The 23247-nt window shown below is 47.5% G+C and overlaps 1 protein-coding gene across 1 annotated transcript; it reads left to right on the plus strand.

Moving 5' to 3' along the window:
- Positions 1-268: 268 nt before the first annotated feature.
- Positions 269-20142, plus strand: KATNB1 (katanin regulatory subunit B1). The gene is made up of 19 exons (XM_056852643.1): positions 269-334; positions 1722-1852; positions 2785-2902; positions 3565-3665; positions 4130-4171; positions 5980-6063; positions 6262-6377; positions 6695-6766; positions 7083-7233; positions 8259-8446; positions 9271-9398; positions 11395-11445; positions 12171-12247; positions 12976-13095; positions 14583-14732; positions 14897-14973; positions 15501-15575; positions 18158-18274; positions 19981-20142. The coding sequence occupies exons 1-19, from the start codon at positions 295-297 to the stop codon at positions 20111-20113; spliced, it is 1971 nt and encodes a 656-aa protein (XP_056708621.1). The 5' UTR covers positions 269-294; the 3' UTR covers positions 20114-20142.
- Positions 20143-23247: the final 3105 nt, after the last annotated feature.

The following is a 23247-nucleotide window of genomic DNA, read 5'->3' on the forward strand; positions in this document are numbered from 1 at the left end:
CTGTTGTTGTCTCTTTGCTGGAGTGATTGATGTGATCCTATCTTCTGTCTTTCAGGTTAATTGCTTCCCAGGATCTGGCTCACTTAATGGAAGAAATAGGCTGCTGGATCTAGGAGGAGATGGCATAGCAATAATAAAAATTGTTCTAAGGAATGTTTTGTTGACTCGATTGCTGCAGAACAGTTCAGAAACTGGAGCTTGATACCTGTGGGGTTTTACCCCGCACACACAGATGAAAACTCAGCCTTTGGGCAGAAAAAACTGGTTCTCTGTAGCCTGGTGAGACCCTCTGTGATGGCAGCTGCAGTTGCCACCAAGACAGCTTGGAAGCTGCGTGAGTGAAATGCTCTCTCCTGCCTTTACTAGCTAGACCTTTGCAATGTCAGCAGCTCCACTTTGGAGCATATGAACTCCATCTTGGTTCCTCCTCTGTACCTTGCAACTGCAACTGTATTTTCTCTCCCTTCTTTCCTTCCCTCAGCCTGCCATTTTTTCTGAGGAGGCTTGTTCGTGGAGCATAGGACTTAATGCTGCTGGCAACACCAGCTCTTGCTTTCAGGCTTGTGGAGAGGAGTGCCAAGGGCAAATTTGCTGGAGCCCAGTATGAGTTCAGTGTATTGATGTGCTTTTGGGGGAGGCGTGATGAGCCACTGCTTATACAGAAAATTTCCTAGCTATCTTGAGGAGTGTCAGCCAGAGGTTTCCGGACTTAAAGTGAACAGCTGTCTTAACAAGTGGTGAACAAATTCCTGTTTAGCTAAGGCTGCTTAAAGAAAGTCCTTTATTTGTCTAGTTCTGGTGTATAATTTTTACAATTGGTGCTATATTTTTTGCACTTGCTTTCATTATTGTTTATCTTTGGGTATTAAAGCGAATTTTTACTCCCTGTGCAATCCTTGATCATCAAGGGAAATTCCAAAAATATGCCTCTTTACACAGGGGATGGGGGGGGGGGCGAGGGGAGGAGACATACAATAGGTGACAATTAAAGGAAGTTTGTTCAAAATTTGCCATTCCTTGGGGAGAAACCCTGCAAATAAAATAAGTTATTGCCATTAGAGAAGAAGAAATGAGCCAGTGCTATACATATGGATGCCTCAGTGCAGCCCCATACCAGGAAATGTTGAGCGGGGAGCCTGTGTGGTTGAGCTTCTCCATCAACTACATTTAGAGGTATCCAGTATCTCTTTAAGAGTAGAAGAGGAGGAGAGAACCCTGGATAGACAAATGCTGTCATTTAATTTAAGTACATAAGATGAGCCCTGCTGAACCAGGCCATCCCATGCAAGGTGCCCCTAGTTTGCCACCAGTATGTTTAGGCCAGGGGTCCAGCATGGTCCAGGGGGGAGCCAGCATGGTGTAGTGGTTAAGAGTGGTGGTTTGGAGTGGTGGACTCTGATCTGGAGAACCGGGTTTGATTGGTTGGTAAAACCTGTGGATTCTGAGCTGAGCAATTGGGCTTCTGGCCTGAATGCCTACCTGGTTCTAGCTTACACAGCTGTAGCAAGGTGGTATAGGGCTTTCTGGCTCTCTCTTAACCCCCCCACCCCGAAAAACTCTTATATAAAATGCCACCCTGGGCATAAAACATGCAACTAAAATAACCTATGTTGCTTTATCATTTAATGTATGTTCAAATATATTTTTATATGTGGGGTATGTGATAGTAATATGATTGTTGATGCAAAGTCCTCAGGCCTTACATTTGTTTTGTCCTGCAGAAGAAATCACAGCTCACAGCAGCAATGTTTCTGCTTTGGTGCTGGGCAAAAATTCGGGCCGGCTGCTGGCAACTGGTGGAGATGACTGTCGGGTTAACATCTGGTCAGTTAACAAGCCCAACTGTATTATGGTAAGAATTGCCTATATCTCCTTTTGCTTGCAGAAGAATGGACCAGGAAGTAATAGCTTTGCCAGGGAAGAAACTGAAGCTTTTTAAAGCACTGGCGTTCAACAAGGGGAAAATCCGATCCTGTCTCTGGAAGGGGCCATACAGGCCATCTAGTTCAACCCCAATGCAGGATCAGCCGGAAGCATCCGTGACAAGTGTTCATCCAACTGCTGTTTGAAGACTGCCAATGAGGGGGGGGGGGGCTCACCACCTCCCTAGGCAGCTGATTTCACCGCTGAACAACTCTTACTATATATTTTTTTAAAAATCCTATTATCCAGCAGGTATCTTTCCGCCTGTAATTTAAGCCCATTATTGCGAGTCCTGTGCTGCCAACAGGAACCGCTCCCTGCCCTTTCAAATACTTAAAGAGAGCAGTCCTTTTAAGTGCCTGCTGACACTGTAGGTCACAAACTGATAATTTCCAGATAATTAAATATTTGTTTCCTTGTTGGAGGCTAGTGATAAATTTTAGCAGCAAGGTCATCTGTCCTTTTGTGTCTTCTCTTGTTATGTAAAGAGATATGTAGCCAAATCCGCGTTTCAAGTACATTGGAGGACAATCTTGCTTGAGTATCACTTGGGTCTCTCTCCCCCCCAGTACTGCCACGGGCATTGTTTGGAACCTGTCTGTTTAGTACATTTTGCTCAAAGGAGCTCAGAGCTGTATACACAGTTAACCCTCCCTCAGTTTTATCCTCACAACAATGCTTCAAGGTAGGTTAGGCTAGAGAGCAAGCGTGATGGTTTTCATGGATCCCCCATGCACTTCCTAATCTGTCCCACAGAAAGAACTATAGCCATCGGTCTAAGATCCTTAAAGCTGCTGCTGTGATCTCTTGTTCGAGGTGCAACTTCATTTGGTTCATTGCTGCTCTTTATCTCTTGCCCAGAGTTTGACTGGTCACACAACACCAGTGGAGAGCGTGAAGATCAATACCAATGAAGAGATGATTGTTGCCGGGTCTCAGTCGGGTTCCATTCGAATCTGGGACCTGGAAGCTGCCAAAAGTAAGTTCAGAGTTTTGTGACTTCCAGTTTCTAAATTGCATCGCAGCTACCTGGCTTTGTAAACAGCACTGATTGTGTTCTAAGAAACAGTGTGTGTGTAGACTTCACCCAGTTTGTATTACGTTCAAATTTCATTTTAAATGTGGTTATTTTTTGAACTGAGATTTTAAAATATCCACCTGATCATAATTTTAAGAACTGGTTTTTTGGGTGGGGGGGATCCATGGTTGCTGTTGTTCGGCTTGAACTCTAATCCGGGGTGTCAAAAATACGGCCTGTGGGCTGGATCCGGCCCTTTGAGAGCTCTTATCCAGCCCGCGAGCCAGCCAAGGCAGCTCCCTCCCCCACTCCCAAGGTGTCAGTGGTCAAAGACTGTTAAATAAAAGAAAATACTGTAAGAGTGTTATTGTGTTAAGCATGCTTGTATTTTAAGTAAAAAATAATACAATTAATTGGCTTTGCCTGTGTCTTTTATAACGTTTGTATCTGCGGTACCTGGCATTAAATTTTATGGTACGCATGGCCTGATGAAGTGACATTTATGTCTTATCTGGCCCTCGTAACAAATGAGTTCGACACCCCTGCTCTAACCTGTGTTGAAACTTTCTAACTGTTTTTTGGGGACTATCTGTACACATCTCAATATTTTCCTTCCTGCCCAGTTCTTCGTACTTTAATGGGTCACAAAGCAAACATCTGCAGCCTAGATTTCCATCCTTATGGAGGCTTTGTAGCTTCAGGCTCTATGGATACTAATGTTAAGGTAAGCTTGCACTGAGTATGTTTGGGAGCAGCTGGTTCCCCCTGTGCAGTATTGCCTCTGCAACACCTGAATGCTGGCTTGTATTGATATGTGCTCCTGGCCTTGCTTGACACTTCTGAAATTCTGTTGCTAAATGCAGCGTCTTTAGCAAGCTGGCAATTTATCCATGGGCACTTTTTAACCCCATGTCTGCATTTAACAAAGAGGTCTCAGATTCCCCCCCCCCCAGTTAAATGATATTTCCCATTATTGGTGGGTGGTAGCAGAAGCTGCTTATCATTGAACCTAAAAATGAAATTGCACAGCCTGTGAAACTCACTGTTCCCTGGACTTCGTCTAATAATAAATCTAATTAAATTACACTATTTTTTAAAAAAAGCCTTAGCTTTAATCAAGTCTTTTGAGAGATTTTTCAAAGCATTTCCAATTTTGTAACTTTTTGTTTTTCCCCCCCTCTTGCGTAGCTTTGGGATGTTAGGAGAAAAGGCTGTGTCTTTCGATACAAGGTAAGGTAATTTGTTCTGCCTCGTTCTCATGCAGGGCTCTGCTATGACACCCGTGAAATCTCCTGTGCCATTTGCTGTTGTTACAAACATGTACCTAGAAAAGTGTTTGAAGCCAGGATAAATAGACATGCTTTGGCAGTCTCTGTGATTGCTCTGCATGAGTATCTAGCCATTCAGCCACCAAAGTTTACAGCTGCACTATTCTTGTCAGCATGTACAGAGCAGTATTCTGCCAAATTGCCACTTTCATATGTGTTTACTTGTCACGATACTTAAAGCCTCCAGGTAGCTTACAAAATGTCTGGTGTCTTGTGCATGTAACTAAATACAGTGAAACAAGATGAACTATCCTGCTACGCTAGGAAAGAATGTGGTATTGTTAATGCAGTATTGGAGTCAGAGAGACTCTCCAATTAAGTCACAAGCTTTAAAAAAAAAGCCAGTAAGATACAACTAAAATCAAAGAGTAACAAACATATTTTACAAGGGAAAGTGTTATTAAGCACAGTGCACATCAAACATACTTTGTTTCAAGATGACTCCCATTCCTAAAACATAGAGTGGCAAAGAAAAAAGTTAATTGTACAGAAGTTAGAATTAGTCTTTCCTCTTGAGTAACCTTTAACAGGCAAATCTTGTGTGATAAATTAGTTTAAGTACAGTTAGTTCACAATACATAATTGCTGCACAGCATTCAAACAAGGTCTTCAGTGTCCAAAACATTTCCCATTTGACTTTGGGTGACTCCTGATTTCAGTTTTTTTGTTTTTTTTTTACATAATGGATAACTTCTGTCCACTGCTCTCACCCTCTTTGAGAAAGGGCAGTATGCCAAGGTGTTACTGTTGAAAGCAGTTCAATTAACAAGCTCTTGCTTTATGCAGAATGTAGACCTGGCAAAGAGAAGGGGTAGCTGTATGTCTCCCTGTTGCAGCACTAACAGCAGACAGTCTGGTACCTGTATCAATTAGCAGATTTATTGTGCACCAGCTGGGTTGCCTCGACAGGCATAAATTCACTTTCACGTTTGGTACAGAAGAAGCACAGACGTGCTGTCTGCATGGGTCTCATTCTCTTCGGTGGAGATAACCTGATGGAGGAATCAGGAGGCACACTGTGTAGGCCAGCTTCCTCTTGAATCATGGCAGCTACTATTTACCAGAGTGTTTGTTTGTTTATTATTTACATTTATATCCCGCCCCCATTCCCGGCAACCCGGGCTCAGGGCGGCTCACAACACAATTATAAAAACATCAAGTAAAATCTATATTAAAACATACTTTAAAATTCATACCAAATATTGTAATAAAACAAGCTGGCGTGATTTCAGCTATTGGGCAGTCCTGACCAGCAGTGAGCCCTAAACCAGTTGCGGGGAGGACGGGGAGGCCAGCAAATTGTAATAATGGAAAGGCTTGCGGCTGCCCCCAGGTGTAGGCCTGGTGGAACAGTTCTGTTTTGCAGGCCCTGTGGAATTCATTTAGGTCCCGCAGGGCCCTGACGTTACTTGGGAGACTGTTCCACCAGGCCGGGGCCAGGGCTGAAAAAGCCTTGGCCCTTGTTGAGGACAGCTGCATGCTCCGCGGGCCGGGGACCTCCAGCAAATTGTTGTTCCCTGAGTGCAAAGCTCTCTGGGGGATATGCCAGGAGAGGCGGTCCCGTAGGTATGATGGGCCCAGACCGTATACGGCCAAGGCCTTATCGTGTTGTGCCACGATAAGGAGGGAAGAACGGTCCTGCTCGTGACCCCCGCCCTGAAAGTGCCATGCTGTTTCCGGGGAACGTACCAAATCCGTTTGCTTTTACAGGGTCACACGCAAGCAGTCAGGTGTCTCCGATTCAGCCCTGATGGGAAGTGGCTGGCATCCTCTGCAGACGATCACACCGTGAAGGTAGGAGTGCAGTGGTTTGGACCTTTTCATCCCCTGGCAGCCCTGTTCCTTGGGTGGCAGTTTCGGTCACTCCTGTTTGCCTGTCCTCCCCGCTGTTCATGTCTTATGTGAAGAAAGGTGCTTTTGTTCAGAAGGATCAGATACGAGGCTGGGCAGCCTTGTCCCACTCGAAGCATGAGTGTTCCTCCTTCTCTCCAGCTCTGGGACCTGGCAGCCGGGAAGATCATGTGCGAGTTCACAGAACACACCGGCCCAGTAAATGTCGTAGAATTCCATCCGAATGAATACCTTTTGGCCTCAGGTAGCTCTGACAGGTAAGTGCTTGCTGGGGAAATGGGGGTGGTGCCTATGCTGCTGGAGGGGAGAGTGGCCGGAGCCTCAACTGGATCTTGTTGTGTCATGTTTCAAATGTTCATACTTTAGCTTCTAGGCTTTGAAGTATCGTGGTGGAGGAAGATGCTAAAAGTGTGATAGCTTAGGATCTGGGGCTGGTTAGGGAGGAATCACACCACTTTCTGGAATGTGGAAGTTCGGTTCTCAGATCCTCCTTCTCAGTAGTTTGCTTCTTCAAAAAAAAGAAAGTCTGCATTTGTTGCAGATTCCAATACTCTTTTCTTGATTTGTCTTGCAGAACCATCAGGTTCTGGGACTTGGAAAAGTTCCAGGTGGTGAGCTGCATCGAAGAAGAGGCCATTCCTGTCAGGTGTGTGCTACTTGAGCTATGTAAGGAAACAACAGACAGTCTGGCTTGGGGAAGGAGAGGGGCATCCATAAGTTTGTGCTGCCTTGCTCGGGGAATCTCACACCAATGAAGCTGCACAGCTCTTGTGGTGATCCTTGTTAAAGCTTTTGGCTAAGGAGGGTGAGCAGTGCTTGCCCTTGAAGGCCAGCAGAGATCATAAAGGTTGGCCTAGTTTGACTGGCTTTAGTACTTGCTTTCCAAGCTGTGTCGTCCATCTTGTTGGCGGTCCTGTTTTGCTCAGCTTGCACACTCATCTGTCGCCTCCCCCTCCCTTCAGGTGTGTGCTGTTTAACCCTGACGGCTGCTGCTTGTACGCCGGCTGCCATGATTCTCTGCGTGTGTATGGCTGGGAGCCGGAGCGCTGCTTCGATGTGGTCATGGTGAATTGGGGCAAGGTGGCTGATTTGTCCGTCTGTAACAACCAATTGGTGAGTGAATGAGGTGGTGCGGGTCGTTTGAGTCCTGTAGCTTAGTGGGTTGCTGGACTCTGAACCAGATGGTGCTGGTTTATGGGACAGGCTGCAAGGGGTCCCTCTGGCAGCAAAACCAATGTGACAGTGGCATTGCTGATACCCCTGTGTGGGGCTGTGTTGGAAACAGGTCCAGGGGGTTGTGTACACGTGGGCGCTTTGGAAACTATACACTGTACCCTGTTGTCTGTTCCTGTAAATGTGTTCTTTGATGAAAAAACTGGCTCCCATTTGCCGTAAGAGCATCAGAAGAGCCCTGCTGGATCAGTCCAGTGCTCTATCTAGTCCAGCATCCTTTTTCACACAGTGGCCAACCAGCTGCCCCAGAGGGTCAACAAACAACACACAGAGCCGGCTTTCTTCCGGTGTTGTCTGCTAGCTCCGGTATTCAGATGTTTGCTGCCTCTGAATATGGAGGTTCCCTTTATTCACCGTCGCTAGTCGCCAGTGATGGCCTGTTCTCTGGGAAGCTATCGAACCCCCTTTTAAAGCCATCTGTGTTCGTGGCCATTACTGCCTCTCCCCCCACCCAGTTGCTGTGGCCCAGCATGGTGTAGTGGTTACGAGTGGTGGTTTGGAACGGCGGACTCTGATCTGGAGAACTGGGTTTGTTTCCCCACTCCTCCACATGAAGCCAGCTGGGTGACCTTGGGCTAGTCACAGCTCTCCTAGAACTCTCTCAGCCGCACCTACCTCGCAGGGTGTTATGGGGAGGGGAAGGGAAGGTGATTGTAAGCTGGTTTGATTCTCCATTAAGTGGTAGAGAAAATCGGCTTATAAAAACCAACTCTTCTTCTTCTTAGTAATCTGAATGGTGGGTTTGTGTTGACTCCAGGAGGATCCTGGTGATTAGCTATATGTGGATTGGCCATGCATTTGATATAAAGCCAATGTGCAAAGAAGGTGGTCGTTTCTTCAGGCTGATCTTTGAAAAGGGGCTCTGGAATTCCAAAACGGCTGAGGCTGTCTTGGTTCTTCTGCAGATCGGAGTTTCTTTCACACAAAGCACCGTGTCTTCGTTTGTTGTGGACCTCACTAGAGTCTCAAAGTGTGGGTCTGGCCTCCATGGGCTGGTGAAGGATGACAAGCCTCTCGTTCCGCCGGTGCCCATGGGCTCCTCCCTGCGGCGCATCTACGACAGGCCGTCAACGACATGCAGCAGGCCCCAAAGGCAAGGAAGGCTTCTCTTGGAGGGAGGGAGATTACACCACAGGTCTGGGCAGCTAAAGTGAGAACTATGTGGGCATCTCTCTAATCCACAGCAGGTAGGCTCCCAGGAAAGACTTTTGTATGCGTCACAGCCTTTGCAGAAGTGCTAAAGTTACTCCTTCGTGTCTGCTTGCATAGGTGAAAGTGATTGAATCTCCACTGCCTTTGCTATGTGAGCAAGATGTAGCAAAATGAATCTCTTTTGGTACAATTTCAAAAGGAAATCAGATAAAATCATGCAAGATAGAATCAAAGAGTTGGAAGGGACCACCAGGGTCATCTAGTCCAGCCCCCTGCACAATGCAGGAAATTCACAACTGCCTCTCCCCACATCCCCAGTGACCCCTACTCCATGCCCAGAATATGGCCAAGTTGCCCTCCCTCTCATGATCTGCCTAAGGTCATAGAATCAGCATTGCTGGCAGATGGCCATCTAGCCTCTTCTTTAAAACCTCCAGGGAAGGAGAGCTCACCACCTCCCGAGGAAGCCTGTTCCACTGAGGAACTGCTCTGTTAGAAAATTCTTCCTGATGTCTAGACAGAAACTCATTTGATTTAATTTCAACCCGTTGGTTCTGGTCCAACCTTCTGGAGCATCAGATGTCTGTTATAACCTCCGTTGCTCCATATGCGCACAGTTACTTAACTTAAAAATTATTTTGAAATGTTGTGTGTTGCTCAGCCCATGTGTTATTGCTTGCGCAAGCAGATCTGTGCTAAGTATATCTTCCTTTCTGCTTATGTACCTGCTGGATCCAACCCAATGTTTTTGTGGATTAATGGCAGATTGAAACACAATTCAGAGAGTGAGAGGCGCAGTCCTAGTAGTGAAGACGACAGGGAGGAAGAATCCACTGCAGAGATCCAGAACCCGGAAGACTACAAGGAGATCTTCCAGCCAAAGAATGCCATCAGTGAGTGCCACTAAAATAGCCGGTGCTGGGGTTCAGGATTTCCTGGATTAACTGAGTCTTATCCGTGGTGAAAACACCATGGAGGGTTTTTCCATCCACTACTGCCTTTTAAAGTTCAGTCTTTTTGTGACGGTTATAAATGAATAAATAAGCAGCTAGGGTAGGAGTGTGCAAGGAGTTCTCTTTGAGACGGTAAGATGTTTTACGGTGTTTCCTCTTTCCCTTACCGTCACTGGTTTGATTTGCTATTGACTCCATAGCCTCCACGAGGCCAGCTAGCGTTGTATGGCTTGTCCAAAGTATTGCATGGCAGTGCAGTCATTCATCTGGAACCAGGGTAAATGCCAAAAAAAGCACAATTGTATGGTGCCTTTTATTAGGACCCACCAGAATATCACAAAACAGTGTGCAGGCTGTTGAGCTCCTTAGAATTTTTTGTCAGGGTGGATGTTCAGCACAAAAAGAGAAGTGTGGTGGGGGAAGAGCAAAATACGTTGCTTCAAGGCATGATGGCAAAGCCCAGGGCCTGTGGTTGTGTTCTTAGGCAGCAAACTTGATGTACTGCAGACTAAACTGGATTATTTTAGATGGCGTTGGGTGCAAGACAGGTCTTCCGGTTGCTGAGATGGAGAGAAAAAACAGATTCTTTCTTTGAATGCATAAGGCAGCAGTTGGTAAAATGTGTATGCAGTAGACTTGACACGCAACTTCCCAGTAAGGCAGAGACAAGAAGAAACGATTGGTGGTCCTTAAATTTGAAAAAGTTGGAGATTATATAGTGCAATATCTTACAACGAAAAAAGAAGGATTTTTTCGTTAGCTAGAAGTTCTGCCCTACCTTCGGCGATTCTAGTTGCCAGATTCAAGAGGTTACCAAGATCTGAATGGGGGTGTCCTGTGAAGTCGAGTCTATTGCGCACGTTTTCTTCAGATGCTCTTTCTATGTGGAAGCAAGATTTAAGCTAATTTCACCTCTCCTGAATCTAACAAAGGACAGCTCTGAGGAAGGGAGGTTGAGAAATCTATGGGAAGGGTCAGCCCAGACAATGAAACAAGTAGCTAAATTCTGTGCTGCGATATACAAGATCCGTCAGACAAAGCGGGGGTTTGGCAATCTAGCCTAAAACGGAAAATGTTATATTAATCTGAGGTTTTTAGCTAGTAGTAATTTGTTTAATTTATCTAAGAATTATATATCCCATAGTTTTAGATATTGTATCTTTTAATTCTATCTTGTAATTGATATCTTAAAACGAAGGAAGCCAAACTGAGCTTTATTGCCTGGTGGATAGACGCCTAGCAATCCCCACGTGCAAATTCCCATTTGAGCCTGTTAAAGTATGTTGGAACTAGAGTAAAATAAAATAGATCAGGAGTCTCGTGGCAATTTAAAGACGAACAGAAGTTATTCCAGCATAATCTTTAGTAAGTCAGTGCTCACGTAATCCGTAACTGCCATGGGTGTACATACCATTGCATCTGTTGAGGTGACATCTGGCTCACAAAAGCCAGTGGCATAACTTCTCCTTGCCTTTAAGGCGCCACAGGGATTCTGCAGTTGGTTTGCTGCGGCGGATGAGCACAGCTATCCACCTTCTAGTTTGCAGTAATCCCAGGCTGCATTTTTCAGAAGTTGAGTTGCTCCTGCAGGTCGTATGTGCTTCAGAACGTTGTGTGCGAAGGCGTTGTAAACATTACAGCATTCTAAGAAAGGGCTGTGATGCACCTGATCATTTTCCACGAGTGTAGAAATCGTTGTCGACCCCTTGCAGCAGTCTTCCAGCGTAGGGAAAGGCCTTTATAGGGATCACTTGTGTCATCAAGTGGGAGGTGGCACTCCTGTCGGTGGGCACGCTGTCTACCCTGCAGAAATATATAAATCATAGTGGAAACTCAGTCTCAGGCTTGCCAACGTAGCAGTGCTGAGTGGTCTAATCTCTTGCGCGGCTTCTGCAAATGAAACCAGGTCCAAGGCTGGGCTTTTTGCCTTTTGCAGCTCGAACTCCACCCTGCAAGAACAAGCCTTTTCCCGCACCTCCTGAGGATGGTGAGTTAGGACTTGCTTTTTAGGGAATGGGTGCAGGGGGAGACCCCAGGCACGGTTGCTGTATTCTTGATCTTCCAATGGATGCTTGGAAAACCTGGGTTGCCAGTGGAGGTTATGTGTCAGGTTTTTTATTGACTTTTGAGATCTCCAACTTTGTCATTGCAAGTCTCCCCCTCACACAAGCACGTACATACTGGGATCCCTTGCCACCAAAGAGCAATGGACTGTGTCTGGTGAAAATGACAGGTGCTTTCCCCACCTAATGGCAAGGCTAGAATAAGAGAAGAGCCCTGAGTCCTTTACGACTCCCTCCTTCCCTCCCAAGACTGCCTTGGATTTTTCCAGGGAGGGAGTGCAGAGTGCTAAGCTGCAGTACTTGCAGTCAAAAGCTCTGCTCCTGACCTGAGTTTGATCCCGACGGAAGTTGGTTTCAGGTAGCCGGCTCATGGTTGACTCAGCCTTCCATCCGAGGTCGGTAAAATGAGTACCCAGCTTGCTGGGGGTAAAGTGTAGATGATGGGGGAAGGCAATGGCAAACCACCCCGTAAACATGGTCTGCCTAGTAAATGTTGGGATGTGACATCACCCCATGGGTCAGTAATGACCCGGTGCTTGCACAGGGGACTACTGTTACCTTTTAGTACCCAGTGAGCATGGTATAATAGCTTGTACCTTTTAGTACCCAGTGAGCCTGGTATAATAGCTTCCTTTCCCATTTCCTCCAGAGCCCACGCTTGCAAAAGAATCATCCAGGCCAAGTCAGGCTGCGGATAGCCAAACCCCATTGCCAAGCCAGGAGAACGTAAGTACCTTGCAAATGTTAATATTTCCTGTTCCCCACCCCCACATCTGCTGCAGTAAAAGGTTGTTTATTATGGTGGTGCATTCAACAGCATGAAATGTAGGCTAAGGCAGGCGGTACTAAGCAGGGTTTAGCAGTCTGTCTCATTGGAGTCTAGATCCCAGTCTGGATGCCTGCCCTTCCATTATGGCTTGTTTCTCGTTGTTGTGAAACATGTTTGGAGGAGGAAGAAGAAGAGTTTTTATAAGCCGACTTTCTCTACCACTTAAGAAAGAATCAAACTGGTTTACAGTCGCCTTCCCCTCCCCACAACAGACACCCTGTGAGGTAGGTGAGGCTGAGAGAGCTCTAAGAGAGCTGTGACTACGCCAAGGTCACCCAGCTGGCTTCATGTGTAGGAGTGGGGAAACCAACCTGGTTCACCAGATTAGCGTCCGCCACTCCAAATCATTGCTCTTAACCACTACACCACACTGGTGAAGTAAGAATTGAGGATCCCTTGAACCATGACACTCAATGGCATCTTTTCAGGTGTCTTGAGGGTGGCCGCTGCCTTAGTTTCAGGTGTCATTACTATCTGTTGGGGTGCTCTGATGGAAGGGGAAGGTGTGGAGAAAGAATAGAATCTAATCAGCATTTTAACTGAACCTGAGAGTAGTGTGGGAAGGATGCAAACACAGCCTCAAACAACATGTCTGCTCTGACTCGAGGTCTGCTTCTTTCTACAGCCTGACCCCATTCAGAGGCTACCAGTAGCTGCCTCAACCCCCATTACCAGGGTTGAGCCCTCGGTGATCCCAGCTGCCAGGAATGAGCCCATTGGGCTGAAAGCCTCCGACTTCTTGCCGGTAATTTATTTTCCTATAGAGAAGGGGTTGGGGAAATGAATTGGCCATGTGGAGTGGGTTGTTATGAATTTCCGGCATAGTGCAGGGGGTTGGACTAGATGACCCTTGAGGTCATTTTCAGCCCTGTTTCTGTGCTCTGAAAACGCTGGATGTGCCCTGGCAGCCTGCAGCTAAATAAAAGAGCCTGTGTTTAGTGGTCAGTCCTCTCTCAGTGAAAATGTTTTAGACACCCGATGTCACCCCTTCCCCAAGTTGGGATGTCCTATATCTGCCCTGAGAACTGCCCTGTGATCTAGTGAGTTTCATTTTGAGGGTGGAGAAAATTTACTGGAACAGGAGAAGTGGCTTGGCCAGTGGAACAATAGCAGAGCAACCAAAGTTTGATGCTCAATTCTACTTAGAATAAACTGAGCAAATCAAAGGGAGTATAGCAAATAGACAGAAGAAGAGAAGGTCATCTAGTCTGGCATTCAGTTTCCAAAAGCAGCCAGCCTGATGCCCAAGGCCTTTATCTGGAAGGCTGCCCCTTTGTGGCCAATGGAATGAATAAACTTGGTCCCACTTGGAAGGTCTGAATCAGACCCTTTGGTCCATGAAAGTCAGTATTGTCTACTCTGGCTGGCAGCAGCTCCCCAGGGTCTCAGGCAGAGGTCTTTCACATCACCTACTTCCAGATTCTCTTGACTGGAGTTGCCAGGGATTGAACCTGAGACCCTCTCCATGCCAAGCAGATGCTCTACCACTGTGCCACAGCACCGCCCTTTCCTGACCCTGATGGGTGCCATCGATGGCCACGACCCCTATCAGGTTGGCTTAGGTGCATGTGCTGTGATTACCTAATGCAGTCAAAGGGATATGACTTAGTAGGCAATACAGAGACTTGGTGGGATGATTCCCATGACTGGAATGCAGTAGTGGATGGATCTTGGGGTGCATCAATAAAGGCATAATATCCAAATTGCAAGATGTCATAGTTCCGCTGTACACTGCATTGGTCAGGCCGCACCTGGAGTATTGTGTGCAGTTCTGGACGCTTCACTTCAACAAGGATGTGGACAGAATTGAGTGGGTGCAGAGGAAAGCAATGGGGATGATCAGGGCCCTGGAGACCAAGCCTTCTAAGTAAAGACCAAGGGAGTTGGGAATGTTCAGTCTGGAGAAGAGGAGGTTGAGGGGGGACATGATTGCTCTCTTTAAGTATTTGAAGGGCTGTCACTTAGAGGAGGACAGGGAGCTGTTCTTGTTGGCAGCAGAGGATAGGACTTTCTTTTTACAGTAAGAGTTGTTTGACAGTGGAATCAACTCCCTAGGGAGGTGGTGAACTCCCCCTCACTGGCAGTCTTTAAGCAGAGGCTGGACAAGCACTTGTCAGGGATGCTCTAGGCTGATCCTGCATTAAGCAGGGAGTTGGACTAGATGGCCTGTATGGCCCCTTCCAACTCTATGATTCTATACTTTGTATTTCCCTTTTGTGTCTCTGCACCCAGGCCATGAAGAACCAAAGCCTGACAGAAATTGTTGATGACGACGCCATGTCTCAGATCCGAAAGGGTCACGAGACCATGTGCGTAGTGCTTACCAGCCGACACAAGAACCTGGATACGGTGCGGGCCGTGTGGAGCACTGGAGACATCAAGGCAAGCCGGTCACTTTGGAGGGGGGGTAGTGCCCCGAGAGGGGCTGGGCACAGGTGCCTTTGACTTGGCAGCTGCTTGATTCCAAATTTCTTGCTGCTGTGACCTTTTGCGTGACAATAAGCCCTGCCTTAATCCTCCTCCTGCTTCTGTTCCCTTTTTCTCAGACTTCTGTGGACTCTGCTGTCGCTATCAATGACCTTTCTGTCATTGTGGATCTCCTGAACATCGTCAACCAGAAGCCGTGAGTCCCAGCAAGCTTTTCTTCTATGAGGCAAAGGGTTTGGTTTGCTTGAACGGTTGCGGCATCTAAGAGTTAGGATCTGGAAATGCAGCTCCTGCCTTCGTGTGCCACTTCAACATCACCCACGTCCATAGGGGGTGGGGGGAATAGTTGGCAGTGTGCACTCTGATGTGCAGTTTTACTCAGTTGGCACATGAGAGGCACAAGGCCCTTGGCCAGCATCACCCAGCTGATCTCAAATACCTCTTGGCGCCCTCTAGGGTTGGGAGGCAGCGGAAGGTTCTGAGGGACTTGGGCAAGGCTTAATGTGCACATCCACAGAGCATGTAAGTCATTGCCCAGAGCTGCAGCATAATTTGGGTCCCACATGAGTGTTCCGGTGGAGGAAAACTGCCTCCAGTCAACCCCAATCGTTGCTTTCTGCCGCGAACTTGCAGGTCCCCATTTTGTTCCCGAAGGGCTCTGAGGGCTTAACGGGGTGGTGGTGGTGGGTCTGGCAACTCTTCAAACTGTATCTCTTTCCCCAGGTCTCTCTGGAAGCTCGACCTGTGCACTGTCGTCTTGCCCCAGATAGAGAAACTTCTCCAAAGCAAGTATGAAAGGTGAGGCTCCAGGGCAGTAGTAGAAGAAGAAGAGTTGGTTTTTATATGCCGGCTTTCTCTACCACTTAAGGGAGACTCAAACCGGCTTACAATCACCTTCCCCTCCCCACAACAGACACCCTGTGAGGTGGGCGAGGCTGAGAGAGCTGTGAATAGCCCAAGGTCACCCAGCTGGCTTTTGTGTGTAGGAGTGGGGAAACGAATCCAGTTCACCAGATTAGCTTCTGCCTGCCGCTCATGTGGAGGAGTGGGGAATCAAACCCGGTTCTCCAGATCAGAGTCCACCGCTCTTAACCACTACACCACACTGGCTCCAGTAGGTCCCTAGAGGGTTTAAAGGCACTTAATCTTTTTGCATGACAACTTTGGGGAGACAGAAGCTTTTTTCTTTCTGGGAGCCAGCCCCCCCCTTTTTTTAATTTGTTGCTTGCAGTTTAGGCCAAGCCCCTGTAAAATCTTTCAGAGTGAGAATTGCCCATCTAGATGGCGGCAGGAGAAGAAGCTTGTAAGTCCGGGGCTTAGAGAAGCTTTATTCCAAACGCTTCTGTTCGGTCTGTGGGTGTTGTGTGGAAAGGCAACACAGGGGAGAGGATTCTTCTCGCTTAACAGTGCCACTTTGTAGTGTCATTTTCACTTCCATGTTGGGACGATTCCCCCCCCCCCCCTGAGTTAAATGTGTTTTGAAGAAATAAGTTTTTGTGGTTGGCCACTGTGTGAAAAGACTGCTGGACTTGATGGGCCTCAGTCTGATCCAGCAGGGCCTTTCTTATGTTCTTATGAAAGCTTGGGCCTTGGGAATTGGGGATGGAGTGGCTTCAGAAGCTGAACTTAGCGCTGAAATGGATCAGTCTTAACAGTAGATTGCCCGTGAATTGTTTCTCCAAGAAAGTGGAGCAGAGAGAGAATTTCCTTTTCCTAATGATTTCTGACTCTTAACTTTATTTAGATTTAGATTTTTACCCCAGCCGAAGCCAGGCTCAGGGCCTGCTTTCTTTTGGTACTGATGTACAAAAAGCTGAGATTTTCATTTATTACAATCGGTTCAGAGCCCTATGGCGCAGAGTGGTAAACTGCAGTCAAATGCTCACGACTTGAGTTCGATCCCGACAGAAGTTGGTTTCAGGTAGCCGGCTCAAGGTCGACTCAGCCTTTCATCCTTCCGAAGTTGGTCAAATGAGTACCCAGCTTGCTGGGGGTAAAGGGAAGGTGACTGGGGAAGGCACTGGCAAACCACCCCATAGTAAACGTCAGGATGTGACATCACCCCATGGGTCAGGAATGACCCGGTGCTTGCACAGGGGACCTTTACCTTTTTTCAGTCTCAGTGATAGCTGTAGAGGATAGGGTTCTTGATGTGCTACTCAGGATGTCCCCTTTTTTCTGGCAGGGCTCTTGTACCTTTAAAAGCATCCCTATACTGAGGCATGTGTTTGTGGGGGTGTGGGGTAGGGTGCTACCAGCACATTCCTGTCTCTTACGCAGCAGGATAATGCTGCTGCAGTCGTCTTGTTTGTGGGCTTCCTAGAGGCACCTGGCTGGCCACTGTGTGAGCAGACTGCTGGACTTGATGGACCTTGGTCTGATCCAGCATGGCTTTTCTTATGTTCATTTCATCTTGCATGATCCCCAACACGAAGGTGGTAACCTAACTTATGTACTGCTGTGGTAGAGCAGCCATGGCAAAGCAAGAATTTAGCCCATAGAGATCGGAGGCATTAAGCAGCATCGCCTTGAGTTAACGGGGTTTTGGTGGGGAAGTTACCCATGCATTGTATGGGGGTGGTTCAGAGACGCCTCCATCGTTCTGTGGCTGCTGCCAGTAGAGGGGGGGGGCTCTTTGCTGAGATTTGTCCTCTACTTTGCTGTGCTTGTTTCCTTCCTCTCTCTGGGCCGGCATCTTTTTGCTGGACTTGCCTTTAATGGCAGCCTGACCAGAGGAGTTTGGGTGACGCTCTCCCGACAATTTACTTGTAGATCAGGGACAACATTGCTGGCCTAATTTGTGCCATTTGGGCCAAGGAGCTGAAACAAGCAGGCAGTTATGATTTATTTATTAACTTCCATTTATACCCCAGTGGAGACCCAAAGCGGCTTACGTAGTTCCCCCTGTGAAGTAGGTTAGGGTTGAGGTTAAAACAGAGGAGGGGAACTACGTAAGCCACTTTGGGTCTCCACTGGGGTATAAATGGAAGTTATAAATGAGGTTGTGTGACTGGCCCAAGGTCACCGAGCAAGCACCCATGGGCAGAGCAGGGTTTCAAACATGGGTCACCCAGATCCTAGTCCAACACTAACCACTACACCACACTGATGATCTAAGGATATGACCTTTGTTTAAAAAGAATGAGCTGGATGAAAGGCAAGTCCTGTTGCAGCTACTGACTGTGGTTGGTAAGAAATGCCTCTTCTGTCTGAAAGAATATCGTCCCCCACCTCGGATTGAACAGTGAGACTTGTCAGGCCTACTGAATGTGCTTTAGAACAAGAGCCGGCTCCTGCCTCTTATTTTGCACTTTTTCAGGCTGAATGTTGGTTTTTGAAAACGTTTCCCTTTTTGCTGATGGCCTGTGTTGTCTTGACAGCTACGTTCAGACTGGTTGCACTTCGTTGAGGCTGATCCTGCAGCGTTTCTTGCCCTTGATTACGGATATTCTTGCTGCACCGCCATCGGTGGGGGTAGACATTTCCCGAGAGGAGAGGTAGTATATCCTGGAGACAGGATGGCATCGTACTCACTTTCCTCTTTTGCAGGTCTTTGGTGAAGCTTCTGGGTCTCTGCAGCTGTCATGAGACCGTCAAGTCCAAGGCCCTTCCCTGTTAGGTTTCCTCGCAGGCTTGGTTCCCACTGCTGACACATCTTACTGGTTGCCCTTGCTCTATAGCAGGGGTCCCCCACGTGGTGCCTGTGGGCACCATGGCACGCGCCAGTACCTTTCCTGGCACCCACCAAGTGTTTTTATAAAGTGGACGGGTGCAGTGGGGCTTTTGGCCAGCAGGGCTTCTGATTGCCTGTGCAGATTTTGAGAAATGTCTTTGGCAGCAGCTGTTACCACAGCACAAGGACCTTCACTGTGTGACTGAAGGTAACCAGTGTATATGCAATAAATTATTTTTCAACAGTGTTTTCATTTTAAAAGGCACCCTGTTAATCAGAGCTTCTGCCTGAAATGTTGAAGACTTACTATTAGAGTTATGGATAACCTCAGTCACTGGCATTTTGAGGTTGGCTTTGCCTCTGGGGGGAGCCACTTTGCGGTTATGCCCACCACCCTGTGTCAGAATTTCAAAGGTGACTGCAGGCTTAAAACGCTTGGGGACCCCTGCCCTATAGAATCCTGCAAACCTCAGCTGCTTGTTAGGGCATTTGTAGGCCTATGTGGCTGAAAAAAATATGTACCTGTCACACACACGAAGCTGCCTTATACTGAATCAGACCCTTGGGGTCCATCAAAGTCAGTATTGTCTACTCAGACCGGCAGCGGCTCTCCAGGGTCTCAGGCAGAGGTCTTTCAGATCACCTACTTGCCTAGTCCCTTTAACTGGAGATGCCAGGGATTGAACCTGGGACCTTCTGCATGCCAAGCAGAGGCTCTGCCACTGAGCCATGGCCCTTCCCCACACGGCCCTCTACCACTGAGCCACAGTCCTAGTTTGCTGAGAGAGATCCACAGAGTCTGGTAAATCCTTTGCCTTCTTCCTGTACCTGCTCATTCCACAGCACTTTTGTGGGTGTGTTAAATGCCATCAAGACGCTTCCGCCTCATGGCGACCCTATGAATTTATGTTCTCCAAAAGGTCCTATTGTTATCAGCCTTGCAAACTGAGGGCCATGGCTTCCTTTATTGAATCAATCCATCACATGTTGGGTCTTTCTCTTTTCCTACTGCCCTCGACTTCCTCTAGAATTATTGTCTTTTCCAGTAAAACCCCTTCAGGATGCCAGTGTACCCTCAGAACTGGCTTCCTGCTCCCATGTATTCCCAGCTGAAGCTGGAGGGTGAGAGATTCAAAACAGATAAAATGAAGGATTTCTTCACACAACACATAGTCAAATTGTGGAACTCCCTGCCCTAGGATGTGGTGATAGCTGCCAACTTGGAAGGCTTTGAGAGGGGAGTGGACATTTTCATGGAGGAGAGGGCTATCCATGGCTACTAATCAAAATGAACACTAGTCATGATGCGTACCTATTCTCTCCAGGATCAGAGGAGCATGCCTATTATATTAGGTGTTGGGGAACACAGGCAGGATAATACTGCTGCAGTCGTCTTGTTTGTGGGCTTCCTAGAGGCACCTGGACTTGCTGGGCCTTGGTCTGATCCAGCCTGGCCTTTCTTATGTTCTACCACCTCACAACAGACCCATCTAGGAGAGTCCGCAGCTTTCCTCTCTTCCCTTTTTGCAGGCTTCACAAGTGCCGCCTGTGCTACAAGCAGCTGAAGAACATCAGCAACATCATCAAGAACAAGTGTGGACTCAGCGGCCGCCATGGCAGTGCCTTCCGCGAGCTGCATCTCCTCATGGCTGTCCTCGAGTGACCTCTGCTGCCTCCTCCACCCATGCAGACGCCCCACCAAGGACTAGTCTTTCCTGCCCACGGCCTCCTATTCCAGTCAGCTTTGGGTCATTCTTGTTTGGTGTCCAATCTGTACACCCCTTCAAGGGGGGTGCACTAGCTCGCCGCTCCATCTTCAGTGCCTTACAGGCTGGATTGCAAACCGAGCTCTTGTCTCCTTCCGACAAAGCCCACCTTCCTTTCTGCATACACACCCTCCTTTGCATGCAGCGGCTGGGCAGCATCCCTTGTTCCCGGTGGCCGCAGTGCCTGGGACCATCATCCCCCACCCCCACTTGTGAACCCTCCTTCCTTGCCAGTCTCACTGTTGTCTCATTGGCTTCACCATTCCAGTGAGAGGTGGGGTGGGGGTGGGCCAGACCTGTCTGATCCGTTTGTGCCAGTCACACAGCTACATTTGCCTCTTGGAAAGCTCTTGGGCTGGGGGAGCCAGGGAGGAACAGACCCGGGGCCGGTGTGTCGTCTGCTCCTCCTCGCTTTCTCTCCACGGTGGAAACCTTCAGTGCTGGAGAATGGGAGGATATTTCCTGTTCGTGAAGCTGTAACTTATAGTTAATTTTATTAAACCGTTTGTAACTTATTTCGGAATGCTGTTGTGAAGCATTGTGTGTCTCTCTCTTTGAAAGGTGGCTTGGGAGGTTTTTTTTGTTGGGTTCTGCATTGACAGGAATCCTTTAGATCAGCGGTTCTCAAACTTTGAGTCATGGAGCACTTTTCAGGAGAGAAATTTATCACAGAGCACTACCCAAGCACCTATATACTAAACCGAATGACAGTAGTACTTTTCTTTCCAATCTCTTCACGGAGCACTAGGAGATGTTTCGCAGAGCACCAAGTGTTCTGTGGAGTAGTTTGGGAACCGCTGCTCTAGATTTCCACTGAAATATAATTTGGGATTATTATTTTTTTGGGTCTCAAATAGTGGGTAATAAGGTCTATCCATGCCTTTGGTATATGAGTCATTCAATTCCAACAGGATGGGTAGAGCCGTGGAAATTGTGTAGTGGTGATGTCCCACATACTGTCCTTGACTAGAGGTGCCAGATCTTGGACCACCAATGATGGATTCCTCTCTGTATATCTGAACCTTGGCTAGCACCCTGCCTAAGTCCTGTTGGCATGAGACACCTCATACTTACCAGTTTAAGCCTATCACAAGGTAAGGGAAATCCATGTGACTGAGAAAGTGGGGCTACAATCTGTTGATTCAGGTTCAATTTCCATGCCTTCAGAGATGAAAATAAGGATCTCTTTGGGCCAAGTTAAACATCCCAATGACTTGTTTGAATCAGAGGAGGGAGCATCTACTTTTGAGTACAATTGCAAAGGTGGTACATGGGTCTACTTTAATTTACCGTCAACAAACTGTATTACACTGGTTGGCCACTGTGTAAACAGACTGCTGGACTTAATGGACCTTGGTCTGATCCAGCATGGCCTTTCTTATGTTCTTATAATCAGACTGGCCTGTTCTGCTTGCATTTCTGTGTTTAGAGAATCATAAATTTCCGAAAAGATTATTTTTAAACTGTCAGAGTAGGAATCAGAGGGAAGGTAGCAGGGAAGCCCTAACTCCTTCATTATTCAGAATTCTTAATTAAGCTATATGTGCTCCCAAGGGTTTGTTTTTTTTGTAACAGGAGATAGTATGTAGCTGGGTGGGTTATCTAGTTTTAGAGTAGGTTATACTAGGTGCACATTTTTAAGTGTGTGTGACACCACCTTCATGTTGAATCTGTTACACACTGTCAACTAGTGTGCTCCATCTTGCCTGGTAACGTCCTCCCTGTGGCCTTTTTGGTAAAGCCTTAAACAGTCTTGGACCTTCATACCTATGGGACTGCCTCTCTTGATACACCCCCAAAGACCATATGCTCATTAAATAACAACCTACTGGAGATCCCCGGCCCGAGAGAGATCTGGCCATCCTCAACCAGGACTGGAGCTTTTTCGGCTCTGGCGCCGGCCTGGTGGAACTCTGTCAACTGAGACCGGGGCCCTGTGGGACTTACCTCAGTTCCCACAGGGCTTGTAAAGCAGAGATGTTCCACCAGGCCTATGGTTGAGGGCAGTGATGGTTTCACCATGACTGGCCTCTCAGTGCCACCTGCCTATTTCCTGCATCCTCTGTATTGGTCAATCTCCACCTGGCTATGACGCCACCAGTACCAATATTAAAGGTGTCATTGGACTCTTCAGCTTAGTTCATCGAACTGTTAAGATGTATTATTGATTTTAATACTATTTATGTATTGTGTGATGTTGTATTATAACTGATGTAAGCCGCCCTGAGCCTGACCTTGGTTGGGAAATGGTGGGATAAAAAATAAATGAGAAAAGCACCCAAGTGCCACAGGCAATTCTGGACTGGTGGGATTACGCAATTCAAGATAATCTTATTTTCTTAGTTCGTAACCACTGATTGGTACACCCCAACTTTATAGCAAATACTGTTGACTGTCAAGTCAGCTCAGGCTTGACATTGGCCATGCAGAAGTCAACGCTGTCTAATGGAAGTGGATAACGGGCACAAAAGCGGGACTAGGATTGGCTGGGGGGCTCCAATTCTGACCCTGCATAGTTGCCATTCTGGGGCTATCAAGTCAGGTTATATCAAGTCAGGTTATATCTTTGCTTGAGACAACTGCTCGTTCCTGTAGCCTCTGCTGGCTGGAACTTTAGAAAACTTGCTGTCCTCTGTTGTTTTGTGTAGGGTGCCGGTCCAAACAGTGAGAACTGGGAGAGCACGGAAATGGGAGGCAGCAGAGGCGAACGGCAGCAAGCATCAGCGAGAAGCATTTTCCTACATTGCCGGATAAGGCGGACAAAACCCTGGGAAGAGCTTCGCTTGTTTAATTTCTGTATAGCTGCTCTTTGCAGCACAGTAGCAGGGCCAGCAATGAATGTGCCTGGAACCCTAAAAACAGCAAGGACACAAAATGCGACGAGTGCTGGCTTTCCCCCACCCCCCTCAGAGGATTTATGATTGTCAGACAAGGCAACCACACTTCTTGAATCCTGGTTCGCAGGTCCCTTTTAAATGAAGCGACGGCTGGGTTTCCCCCTCCCGTCAAAAATGAATAAAAAGTCTGGCTT

Source organism: Euleptes europaea, chromosome 7 (assembly GCF_029931775.1).
Source record: "Euleptes europaea isolate rEulEur1 chromosome 7, rEulEur1.hap1, whole genome shotgun sequence".
Taxonomy (NCBI): domain Eukaryota; kingdom Metazoa; phylum Chordata; class Lepidosauria; order Squamata; family Sphaerodactylidae; genus Euleptes; species Euleptes europaea.